At 50.5% G+C, this 13,157-nt stretch overlaps 1 protein-coding gene across 6 annotated transcripts in view; it reads right to left on the reverse strand.

Annotated features, from left to right (window-relative positions):
- Positions 1–13,157, reverse strand: part of PPP1R12C (protein phosphatase 1 regulatory subunit 12C) — a 28,113-nt gene that overhangs the window by 13,585 nt on the left and 1,371 nt on the right. For all 6 annotated transcript variants that reach the window (XR_012052655.1, XR_012052656.1, XM_072921559.1 and 3 more), the window contains exons 2-8: positions 12,712–12,842; positions 11,400–11,518; positions 9,178–9,337; positions 7,577–7,721; positions 6,501–6,575; positions 4,993–5,090; positions 184–350 (exon numbers count right to left, since the gene is read on the reverse strand). Coding sequence is in view for 4 of the 6 variants with exons in the window: in XM_072921559.1 (XP_072777660.1) it covers positions 184–350; positions 4,993–5,090; positions 6,501–6,575; positions 7,577–7,721; positions 9,178–9,337; positions 11,400–11,518; positions 12,712–12,842 (895 nt within the window). In the remaining 2 variants the exon portion in view is untranslated. The remainder of the gene's footprint in view (positions 1–183; positions 351–4,992; positions 5,091–6,500; positions 6,576–7,576; positions 7,722–9,177; positions 9,338–11,399; positions 11,519–12,711; positions 12,843–13,157) is intronic.

Raw genomic sequence — 13,157 nt, forward strand, 5'->3', positions numbered from 1 at the left:
AATTTTTTTCCCAAAAAAATCCCAATTTTCCCCCCAAAATCCCATTTTTTTGCCCCAAAATCCCATTTTTCCCCCCAAAATCCCCTTTTTCCCAAAATCCTGCTTTTTCCCCCCAAAATCCCATTTTTTTGCCCAAAATCCCCTTTTTCCCAAAATCCCGCTTTTTCCCCCCAAACCGCTCACCCCCCGGGGGGGGCGGCCCCTCCCCCTCACTCTCCCCCCCCTCGTCGCTGTCGGGCGCCCCTCCCCCCCCCGGGGGGCGCAGGGGGGGGGGCAGCGGCCCCTCCCCCACCCGGGCCCGGGCCTGGAGCCAGAGGCGCTCCCGGGAGCTGCGGCGGCACACGGAGCTCCTGGGGAGAAAAACGGGGATTTTGGGCAAAAAGGGAAATTTGGGAAAAAAAATGGGGATTTTGGGTGAAAAAACGGGGATTTTGGGAAAAAAACCGGGGATTTTATGGGTAAAAATGGGGATTTTGGGGGTCCCCAGAGGCGCTCCCGGGAGCTGCGGCGGCACACGGAGCTCCTGGGGAGAAAAACGGGGATTTTGGGCAAAAATCAGATTTTGGGAAAAAAAATGGGGATTTTGGGAAAAAAAACGGGGATTTTGGGCAAAAAAACGGGGATTTTATGGGTAAAAATGGGGATTTTGGGGGTCCCCAGAGGCGCTCCCGGGAGCTGCGGCGGCACACGGAGATCCTGGGGAGAAAAACCCAGATTTTGGGCAAAAATGGAAATTCGGGAAAAAAAAATGGGGATTTTGGGGGTCCCCAGAGGCGCTCCCGGGAGCTGCGGCGGCACACGGAGCTCCTGGGGAGAAAAACCCAGATTTTGGGCAAAAATCAGATAGAAAAAACTTCATTTTGGGGAAAAACGGGGATTTTGGGCAAAAAAACGGGGATTTTATGGGTAAAAATGGGGATTTTGGGCAAAAATGAAGATTTGGGGAGAAAAACAGCGATTTTGGGCAAAAATCAGATTTTGGGGAAAAAAACGGGTATTTTGGGCAAAAAAATGAGATTTTGGGCAAAAAACGGGGATTTCGGGAAAAAAATGGGGATTTTGGGGAAAAAAATGGGGATTTTATGGGTAAAAATGGGGATTTTGGGCAAAAATGGGATTTGGGGGGAAAACCGGGGATTTTGGGCAAAAAGCAGATAGAAAAACTTCGTTTTGGGGAAAAAACCAGGATTTTGGGAAAAAAAATGGGGATTTTGGGAAAAAAACCGAGGATTTTATGGGTAAAAATGGGGATTTTGGCGATAAAAATGAAGATTTGGGGAGAAAAACCGCGATTTTGGGCAAAAATGGAAATTTGGGAAAAAAAATGGGGATTTTGGGAAAAAATGGAAATTTGGTAGGAAAAACGGGGGTTTTGGGGAAAAAAACGGGGATTTTATGGGTAAAAATGGGGATTTTGGGCAGAAATGAAGATTTGGGGAGAAAAATGGCGATTTTGGGCAAAAAGGGAAATTTGGGAAAAAAAATCTGAGATTTTGGGTGAAAAAATGGGGATTTTGGGCAAAAAAACGGGGATTTTATGGGTAAAAATGGGGATTTTGGGGGGCCCCAGAGGCGCTCCCGGGAGCTGCGGCGGCACACGGAGCTCCTGGGGAGAAAAACGGGGATTTTGGGCAAAAATCAGATTTTGGGAAAAAAAATGGGGATTTTGGGAAAAAAAACGGGGATTTTGGGCAAAAAAACGGGGATTTTATGGGTAAAAATGGGGATTTTGGGGGTCCCCAGAGGCGCTCCCGGGAGCTGCGGCGGCACACGGAGATCCTGGGGAGAAAAACCCAGATTTTGGGCAAAAATGGAAATTCGGGAAAAAAAAATGGGGATTTTGGGGGTCCCCAGAGGCGCTCCCGGGAGCTGCGGCGGCACACGGAGCTCCTGGGGAGAAAAACCCAGATTTTGGGCAAAAATCAGATAGAAAAAACTTCATTTTGGGGAAAAACGGGGATTTTGGGCAAAAAAACGGGGATTTTATGGGTAAAAATGGGGATTTTGGGCAAAAATGAAGATTTGGGGAGAAAAACAGCGATTTTGGGCAAAAATCAGATTTTGGGGAAAAAAACGGGTATTTTGGGCAAAAAAATGAGATTTTGGGCAAAAAACGGGGATTTCGGGAAAAAAATGGGGATTTTGGGGAAAAAAATGGGGATTTTATGGGTAAAAATGGGGATTTTGGGCAAAAATGGGATTTGGGGGGAAAACCGGGGATTTTGGGCAAAAAGCAGATAGAAAAACTTCGTTTTGGGGAAAAAACCAGGATTTTGGGAAAAAAAATGGGGATTTTGGGAAAAAAACCGAGGATTTTATGGGTAAAAATGGGGATTTTGGCGATAAAAATGAAGATTTGGGGAGAAAAACCGCGATTTTGGGCAAAAATGGAAATTTGGGAAAAAAAATGGGGATTTTGGGAAAAAATGGAAATTTGGTAGGAAAAACGGGGGTTTTGGGGAAAAAAACGGGGATTTTATGGGTAAAAATGGGGATTTTGGGCAGAAATGAAGATTTGGGGAGAAAAATGGCGATTTTGGGCAAAAAGGGAAATTTGGGAAAAAAAATCTGAGATTTTGGGTGAAAAAATGGGGATTTTGGGCAAAAAAACGGGGATTTTATGGGTAAAAATGGGGATTTTGGGGGGCCCCAGAGGCGCTCCCGGGAGCTGCGGCGGCACACGGAGCTCCTGGGGAGAAAAACCCAGATTTTGGGCAAAAATGGAAATTCGGGAAAAAAAACGGAGATTTTGGGTGAAAAAATGGGGATTTTGGGAAAAAAAACGGGGATTTTATGGGTAAAAATGGGGATTTTGCACAAAAATTGAGATTTGGGGGGAAAAACCGCGATTTTGGGCAAAAAGGGAAATTCGGGGAAAAAAAAAGAGATTTTGGGTGAAAAAATGGGGATTTTGGGCAAAAAAACGGGGATTTTATGGGTAAAAATGGGGATTTTATGGGTAAAAATGGGGATTTTATGGGTAAAAATGGGGATTTTGTGCAAAAATTGAAATTTGGTGAGAAAAACCGCGATTTTCGGCAAAAATCAGATTTGGGAAAAAAACCGGGGATTTTGGGTGAAAAAACGGGGATTTTGGGCAAAAAAACGGGGATTTTGGGGGTAAAAATGGGGATTTTGGGGGTCCCCAGAGGCGCTCCCGGGAGCTGCGGCGGCACACGGAGCTCCTGGGGAAAAAAACCGCGATTTTGGGCAAAAAGGGAAATTTGGGAAAAAAAACTGAGATTTTGGGAAAAAAAACGGGGATTTTGGGAAAAAAAACGGGGATTTTATGGGTAAAAATGGGGATTTTGCTCAAAAATTGAAATTTGGGGAGAAAAACCGTGATTTTGGGCAAAAAGGGAAATTCGGGAAAAAAAACGGAGATTTTGGGTGAAAAAATGGGGATTTTGGGCAAAAAAACGGGGATTTTATGGGTAAAAATGGGGATTTTGGGCAAAAATGAAGATTTGGGGGGAAAAACGGGGATTTTAGGCAAAAATCAGATTTTGGGAAAAAAAACGGGGATTTTGGGAAAAAAAACGGGGATTTTATGGGTAAAAATGGGGATTTTGGGCAAAAATGAAGATTTGGGGAGAAAAACGGGGATTTTGGGCAAAAATGGAAATTCGGGAAAAAAAAATGGGGATTTTGGGTGAAAAAATGGGGATTTTGGGAAAAAAAACGGGGATTTTATGGGTAAAAATGGGGATTTTGGGGGTCCCCAGAGGCGCTCCCGGGAGCTGCGGCGGCACACGGAGCTCCTGGGGAGAAAAACCGGGATTTTGGGCAAAAAGGGAAATTCGGGGAAAAAAAATGGGGATTTTGGGTGAAAAAATGGGGATTTTATGGGTAAAAAAACGGGGATTTTATGGGTAAAAATGGGGATTTTGGGCTAAAATGAAGATTTGGGGAGAAAAACCGCGATTTTGGGCAAAAAGGGACATTTGGGGAAAAAAATGAGGATTTGGAAAAAAAACGGGCATTTTGGGAAAAAAAATGGGGATTTTAGGGGTAAAAATGGGGATTTGGGCAAAAAGCAGATAGAAAAACTTCATTTTGGGGAAAAAACGGGGATTTTGGGGAAAAAAATGGGGATTTTGGGAAAAAAAATGGGGATTTTAGGGGTAAAAATGGGGTTTTGGGCAAAAATGAAGATTTCGGGGGAAAAAATGGGATTTTGGGAAAAAAAATGGGGATTTTGGGGGTAAAAATGGGGATCTGGGGGGAAAAAGGGGGATTTTGGGGGGTCCTGGGATGGTTTTTTGGGGTTTTTTGGGTGTATTTTTGGGGGTTTTTGGGGTGATTTTTTTGGTTTTTGGGCTGATTTTTTAGGGGTTTTTTGAGGTTTTGGGGTGATTTTTTGGGGTGATTTTTTCGGTTTTTTTTTGGTTTTTGGGGTGATTTTTTAGGGGTTTTTTGAGGTTTTGGGGTGATTTTTTGGGGTGATTTTTTCGTTTTTTTTTTTTGTTTTTTGGGGTGATTTTTTTGGGGGTTTTGGGGTGGTTTTTTTCGTTTTTTGGGGTGATTTCTTTGGGGTTTTTTTGAGGTTTTGGGCTGATTTTCTGGGGGCTGAGTTTTTGGGGTGATTTTTTCGGTTTTTTTTTTTTTTGGGGGGTGATTTCTTTGGGGTTTTTTTCAGGTTTTGGGGTGATTTTTTGGGTTTTTGGGGGTGGGGTGATTTTCCGGGGGCCGCGTTTTTGGGGTGATTTTGGGGGTTTCTGAGGCTTTGGGGTGAATTTTGGGTTTTTTGGGGTGATTTTTTCACTTTTTGGGGTGATTTTTTCACTTTTTTTGGGTTTTGGGGCAATTTTTTTTTGTTTTTTAGGTTTGGGGGTGATTTCTTCAGGTTTTTTTTAGGTTTTGGGGTGATTTTTGGGGGTTTTGGGGCAATTTTTTCATTTTTTGGGGCGATATTTTGGGTTTTTTTCGTTTTTTGGGCTGATTTTCCGGGGTCTGATTTTTGGGGCGCTTTCGGGGGTTTCGGGGTCTCACCGTCGGTGCTTGGCGCCCCCGGTGGGGGGAGGGGCTCCCTCGGGGTCCGGCGCCGGGGGTGGGGGAGGGGCCCCCGCGGGGTCCTTCAGGCGGCGGAGCTGGGGGGGGAGGGGCGGTCAGGGGGGGGAGGGGCGTGTTTTGGGGGGAATTTGGGGGAATTTGGTTGATTTTGGGTGAATTTGGGGTGTTTTGGAACATTTTGGGGTTTCTAAGGGGACTTCGGGGAGATTTTGGGGTGAATTTGGGTGAATTTGGGTGATTTTGGTTTTTTGGGCTGATTTCAGGATGAATTTGGCAGATTTTGGGTGATTTGGGGTGATTTTGGTTTTTTGGGTGATTTTGGGTAAATTTGGGTGATTTTGGGGGGAATTTGGCTGACTTTGGGTGATTTTGGGTGATTTTCAGGTGAATTTGGCTGATTTTGGGTGACTTTGGTTTTTTGGGCGGATTTCGGGATGATTTTGGGGTGAATTTGGCTGATTTTGGGTGATTTTGGGGTGAATTTGTCTCATTTGGGGTGAATTTGGGTGACTTTGGTTTTTTGGGGTGATTTTGGTTTTTTGGGGGGATTTCGGGTTGATTTTGAGGTGAATTTGGCTGATTTTGGGTGATTTTGGGTGACTTTGGTTTTTCAGGGGACTTCCGGGTTATTTTGGAGTGAATTTGGCTGATTTGGGGTGATTTTGGTTTTTTGGGGGGATTTTGGGGTGATTTTGGGTAAATTTGGGTGAATTTGGGTTGAATTTGGTTTTTTGGGGGGATTTCAGGGTGATTTTGGGGTGAATTTGGCTGATTTTGGGTGATTTTGGTCTTTTGGGGGATTTCGGGGTGATTTTGGGGTGAATTTGTCTCATTTTGGGTGAATTTGGGTGACTTTGGTTTTTTGGGGTGATTTTGGTTTTGGGGGGGATTTCAGGGGGATTTTGGGGTGAATTTGTCTGATTTTGGGTGAATTTGGTTTTTTGGGGGGATTTTGGGGTGATTTTGGGGTGAATTTGGCTGATTTTGGGGGATTTTGGGTTTTTTGGGCGGATTTCGGGGTTATTTTGGGTTGAATTTGGCTGATTTTGGGGTGAATTTGGCTGATTTTGGGTAAATTTGGGAGATTTTGGGGTGAATTTGGCTGATTTTGGGTGAATTTGTTTTTTTTGGAGGGATTTCAGTGTGATTTTGGGGTGAATTTGGCTGAATTTGGCTGATTTTGGGTGGTTTTGGGGTGAATTTGGCTGATCTTGGGTGATTTTGAGTGATTTTGGTTTTTTGGGGGTATTTCGGGGTGATTTTGGGTGATTGTGGTTTTGGGGTGTTTTTGGGCTGGTTTTGGGCTGTTTCGGGCAGTTTTTGGGCCGTTTTGGGCCGTTTCGGGCTGATTTTGGGCAGTTTTTGGGCCGTTTTCGGCAGGTTTTGGCAGTTTTTGGGCTGGTTTGGGCAGTTTTTGGGCCGTTTTGGGCCGTTTTGGGCTGTTTCGGGCAGTTTTGGGCCGTTTTTGGCCGTTTCGGGGCTCTCACGTGCAGCTGCCGCCGCTGCAGCTCCTCCAGCAGGGGAAGCGTCTCCTCATCCGCCAGATCACACGGACGCTGCCCCTGGGGACAGAGGGGGGGACACGCTGGGACCGACCCCAAAAACCCAAAAAAACCCCAAAAAAACCCAAAAAACACCGAAAAACCCCAAAAAAACCCAAAAATCCCGAAAAACCCTGAAAATCCCTGAAAATCCCTGAAAATCCCCTGTAAATAACACAAAACCCCCCCGAAAAAACCCAAAAAAACCCAAAAAACCCAGAAAAACCCTGAAAATCCCTGAAATTCCCCTGTAAATAACCCAAAACACCCCGAAAAACCCCCAAAAAACCCCAAAAAACCCAAAAACCCCAAAAAATCCCTGAAAATCCCCTGTAAATAACCCAAAAACCCCCGAAAAATGCCCCAAAAAAACCCCCAAAACCCCCCACAAACCCCTACGAAACCTCCAGAAAACCCCCCAAAATCCCCATAAAATGCCCCAAAATGGCCCAAAATGTCCCAAAATCGCCGGAATTGGCCCCAAATCCCCTCACCACGTTGTTCTGGGGGCTCATGTCGCAGAGGTGCTCGCAGAGGATCCGGCACGCCCCAAAACCACCCCAAAAACACCCCAAAAACACCCCAAAAACCCCCCAATAACCGCTATAAAACCACTGAAAATGCCCCAAAATGTCCCAAAATGTCCCAAAATCGCCGGAATTGGCCCCAAATCCCCTCACCACGTTGTTCTGGGGGCTCATGTCGCAGAGGTGCTCGCAGAGGAGCCGGCACGCCCCAAAAACACCCCAGAAAAGCACTAAAACCAGCCCCAAAAACAGACCCAAAATCCCAATAAAATGCCCCAAAATGTCCCAAAATCGCCGGAATTGGCCCCAAATCCCCTCACCACGTTGTTCTGGGGGCTCATGTCGCAGAGGTGCTCGCAGAGGACCCGGCACGCCCCAAAAGCACCCAAAAACACCCCCAAAAACCGCTATAAAACCCCTTAAAAAACACTGAAAATGTCCCAAAATGTCCCAAAATGTCCCAAAATCGCCGGAATTCACCCCAAAACCCCTCACCACGTTGTTCTGGGGGCTCATGTCGCAGAGGTGCTCGCACAGGACCCGGCACGCCTCCTCCACGCCCCAGTGCGCCGCCGCGTGCAGCGGGGTCCAGCCGTCCTTGTCCCGCACGTCGGGGTCGTAACCAGCGGCCAGCAGCAGCCTGGGGACCAAAAACGGACAAAATTCACCCAAAAATCACACAAAAATGACACAAAAATGGGGGGAACCGCGTTGGGGGTGGGGGATATTTTGTGGCTGTTTCGGGGCTATTTTGGGGCTATTTTGGGGATATTTCTGCAATATTTTGGTGATATTTTGGGGCTATTTTGGTAAGTTTTGGGGGTATTTTTAGGGCTATTTTGGTGATATTTTGTGGACATTTTGTGGACATTTTGGGGCTATTTGGGTAAGTTTTGGGGATATCTTGGGGCTATTTTGGTGCTATTTCTAGGATATTTTGGTGATATTTCGTGTCAATTCGGGGCTATTTTGGTAAGTTTTGGGGGTATTTTTAGGGTTATTTTGGGGATATTTCCGGGATATCTTGGTGATATTTTGGTGATATTTTGTGGCTATTTCGGGGCTATTTTGGTAAGTTTTGGGGCCATTTTGGGGGCTACTTTAGGGTTATTTTGGGGCTATTTCAGGGCTATTTCCGGGATATTTTGGTAATATTTTGGGGCTATTTTGTGTCTATTTCGGGGATATTTTGATAAATTTTGGGGGTATATTTAGGGCTATTTTGGGGTTATTTCCGGGATATTGTGGTGACATTTTGGGGCTATTTTGGGGCTATTTTAGGGCTATTTTGTGGCTATTTCTGGGATATTTTGGTGACATTTTGCGGCTATTTTGGGGATATTTTGGTGATATTTTGTGTCTATTTTGGGGCTATTTGGGTAAGTTTTGGGTCCGTTTTTGGGGCTACTTTAGAGTATTTTTGGGGATATTTTGGTGATATTTTGGTGATATTTTGTGCTATTTCAGGGCCATTTTTTGGACTATTTTTAGGGTATTTTGGGGCTATTTTAGGGATATTTTGGTGATATTTTGGTGACATTTTGGGGCTATTTCCGGGATATGTTGATGATATTTTGTGGCTATTTTGGGGATATATCAGGGATATTTTGGGGCTATTTGGGTAAGTTTTGGGGCCGTTTCTGGGGCTACTTTAGGGCTATTTTGGGGATATTTCCGGGATATTTTGGTGATATTTTGGGGCTCTTTTGGTAGGTTTTGGGGGTATTTTTAGGGCTATTTTGTGGCTATTTTGGTGATATTTTGGTGATATTTTGGTGACATTTTGGGGCTATTTGGGTAAGTTTTGGGGCCGTTTTTGGGGCTACTTTAGAGTTTTTTTGGGGATATTTTGGGGATATTTTGGTGATATTTTGGTGATATTTTGGTGATATTTTGTGGCTATTTCAGGGCTATTTGGGTAAGTTTTGGGGCCGTTTTTGGGGCTACTTTAGAGTATTTTTGGTGATATTTTGGTGATATTTTGTGGCTATTTTGGTGATATTTTGGGGATATTTCAGGGATATTTTGGTGACATTTTGGGGCTATTTGGGTAAGTTTTGGGGTGTTTTTGGGTCCGTTTTCGGCGCCGCTCCCACCTCATGACCTCGATGTATCCCTTGGCGGCCGCCACGTGCAGCGCGCTGGCGCCGGTGGCCGGGTGGGGACAGTCCCGCAGCTGCCCCGAGTCCAGCCAGAGGCGCGTGTCCCGCAGCATCCGGCGCTCCTCGGCGCGCTTGGCATCGGCCACCGTCACACCTGGCACAGGTGAGCACACCTGAGCACACCTGGGCACACCTGGGCACACCCTGACCCAGCCAGGGGCGCGTGTCCCGCAGCATCCGGCGCTCCTCGGCGCGCTTGGCATCGGCCACGGTCACACCTGGCACAGGTAACACACCTGGGCACACCTGGGCACACCTGGGCACAGCCTGACTGCACCTGGGCACACCCTGACCCAGCCAGGGGCGCGTGTCCCGCAGCATCCGCCGCTCCTCGGCGCGCTTGGCATCGGCCACGGTCACACCTGGCACAGGTAACACACCTGAGCACACCTGGGCACACCTGGGCACACCTGGGCACACCTGGGCACACCTGGGCACACCTGAGCACACCTGGGCACACCTGGGCACACCTGGGCACAAACTAACCACACCTGGGCACACCTGGGCACACCCTGACCCAGCCAGGGGCGCGTGTCCCGCAGCATCCGGCGCTCCTCGGCGCGCTTGGCATCGGCCACGGTCACACCTGGCACAGGTGGGCACAGGTAACACACCTGGGCACACCTGGGCACACCTGGGCACACCTGGGCACACCCAGACACACCCTGAGAACACCTGGGCACACCTGAGCACACCTGAGCACACCTGGGCACACCTGGGCACACCCTGACTGCACCTGGGCACACCCTGACCCAGCCAGGGGCGCGTGTCCCGCAGCATCCGCCGCTCCTCGGCGCGCTTGGCATCGGCCACGGTCACACCTGGCACAGGTAACACACCTGAGCACAGGTAACACACCTGGGCACACCTGGGCACACCCTGACCCAGCCAGAGGCGCATGTCCCGCAGCATCCGCCGCTCCTCGGCACGCTTGGCATCGGCCACGGTCACACCTGGCACAGGTGAGCACACCTGAGCACACCTGGGCACACCTGGGCACACCTGGGCACACCCTGACTGCACCTGGGCACACCCTGACCCAGCCAGGGCCGCGTGTCCCGCAGCATCCGCCGCTCCTCGGCGCGCTTGGCATCGGCCACGGTCACACCTGGCACAGGTGGGCACACCTGAGCACACCTGGGCACAACCTGACCACACCTGGGCACACCTGGATGTGCCATGACCACACCTGGACACACTATGGAGGTACCTGGGCACACCTGGGCACACCTGGGCATGCCCTGACCACACCTGGACACACCATGGCAGTACCTGGGCACAACTGGGCATGCCCTGACCATACCTGGGCACACCTTGACCACACCTGGGCATACCTGGATGTGCCATGATCACACCTGGGCACACCTGGACACACCTTGACCACAGCTGGGCACACCTGGACGTGCCATGACCGCACCTGGGCACGCCCTGACCACACCTGGACACACCTGGATGTGCCATGACCACACCTGGACACGCCCTGACCACACCTGGACACACCTGGATGTGCCATGACCACACCTGAGCACACCTGGGCACACCTGGGCACACCTGGGATACACCTGGGCACACCTGGGCACACCCTGACCACATCTGGGCATAAACTGACCACACCTGGGCACGCCCTGACCACATCTGGGCACACCTGGACATGCCCTGACCACACCCAGACACACTATGGGGGTACCTGGGCACACCTGGGCACAAACTGACCATACTTTGGCACAAATTGACCACACCTGGGCACACCTGGGCACACCTTGACCACACCTGGGCACACCTGGGCACACCTTGACCACACCTGGGCACACCTTGACCACACCTGGGCACAGCTGGGCACACCCAGATACACCCTGACCACACCTGGACATACCTTGACCACACCTGGGCACACCTGGGCACAGCCACGCCTTCCTAGGCCACACCCACCACAAACCACACCCCATCCCCAAAGCCCCGCCCATTTAAGCCCCGCCCATTTAAGCCCCGCCCATTTAGGCCCCGCCCACCTCGGCTGTTCAGCTCCGCCCTCAGCAGCCAAGCCCCGCCCACCCCAAGCCCCGCCCACCCAAGCCCCGCCCACCTCGGCTCTTTAGCTCCGCCCTCAGCAGACAAGCCCCGCCCATTTAGGCCCCGCCCATTCAGGCCCCGCCCACCTCGGCTCTGTAGCTCCGCCCTCAGCAGCTCCTCCAGCGCCTCGTCCTCGGCCACCTCCAGGGGCAGCTCCAGGTCACAGGTGAGGGCGGTGACATCGGCCCCGTGGGACAGCAGGTACCTGAGGGGTCACACAGGGGTCACACAGGGGTCACGGGGTCACACAGGGGTCACAGGTGAGGGCGGTGACATCGGCACCGTGGGACAGCAGGTACCTGTGAGAGGGGTCACACAGGGGTCACACAGGGGTCACACAGGGGTCACACAGGGGTCACACAGGGGTCACACAGGGGTCACACAGGGGTCACAGGGTCACACAGGGTCACACAGGGGTCACACAGGGTCACACAGGGGTCACACAGGGGTCACACAGGGGTCACACAGGGGTCACAGGTGAGGGCGGTGACATCGGCCCCGTGGGACAGCAGGTACCTGTGAGAGGGGTCACACAGGGGTCACACAGGGGTCACACAGGGGTCACACAGGGTCACACAGGGGTCACAGGGTCACACAGGGGTCACAGGTGAGGGCGGTGACATCAGCACCATGGGACAGCAGGTACCTGTGAGAGGGGTCACACAGGGGTCACACAGGGGTCACACAGGGGTCACACAGGGGTCACACAGGGGTCACACAGGGGTCACACAGGGGTCACACAGGGGTCACAGGTGAGAGCGGTGACATCAGCACCGTGGGACAGCAGGTACCTGTGAGAGGGGTCACACAGGGGTCACACAGGGGTCACACAGGGGTCACAGGGTCACACAGGGGTCACACAGGGGTCACACAGGGGTCACACAGGGGTCACACAGGGGTCACAGGGTCACACAGGGGTCACGGGGTCACACAGGGGTCACAGGGTCACACAGGGTCACACAGGGGTCACACAGGGGTCACACAGGGTCACACAGGGGTCACACAGGGTCACACAGGGGTCACACAGGGGTCACACAGGGGTCACAGGGGTCACACAGGGTCACACAGGGGTCACACAGGGGTCACAGGTGAGGGATTTTTGGGGATATTTTTGGGGTGATTTCAGGGTATTTTGGGGATATTTTGTGGATTTTTTGTGGATATTTTTGGGGTGATTTCAGGGTATTTTGGGGGTATTTTGAGGATATTTCAGGGATGTTTCAGGAATATTTCAGGGATATTTTGTGGATATTTTTGGGGTGATTCCGGGGTATTTTGGGGATATTTTGGGGATATTTTGGGGATATTTTGGGGATATTTCGGGGATATTTTTGGGGATATTTCGGGGATATTTTTGGGGTGATTTCAGGCTATTTTGGGCACGTTCTGGGCACTCACTGGGCGATGTGGTGGCACCCGCAGGCCGCCGCCACGTGCAGGGGGGTCCAGCCCTCGTTGTCCGCCTGGTTGACGTCGGCGCCGCTCTCCACCAAAAACTGCACCACCTCCATGTTCTCGTCAATGCACGCCTGGGGACATTTGGGGACATTGGGGACACATTTGGGACATCTTGGGGACATCAAAGACACCCCTGGGGACATCGGGGATACCCCCAGGGACACCCCAAAACCCCCTCGGGGACGGCACCACCTCCATGTTCTCGTCAATGCACGCCTGGGGACAGTGGGGACATCTTGGGGACACATTTGGGACATTGGGGACACCGTGGGGACACATTTGGGACATTGGGGACATCTTGGGGACACCCCAAAACCCCCTCGGGGACTGCACCACCTCCATGTTCTCATCAATGCACGCCTGGGGACATTGGGGACATTGGGGAC

This window comes from Taeniopygia guttata, chromosome 37 (genome assembly GCF_048771995.1).
Source record: "Taeniopygia guttata chromosome 37, bTaeGut7.mat, whole genome shotgun sequence".
NCBI classification, from domain to species: Eukaryota; Metazoa; Chordata; class Aves; order Passeriformes; family Estrildidae; genus Taeniopygia; species Taeniopygia guttata.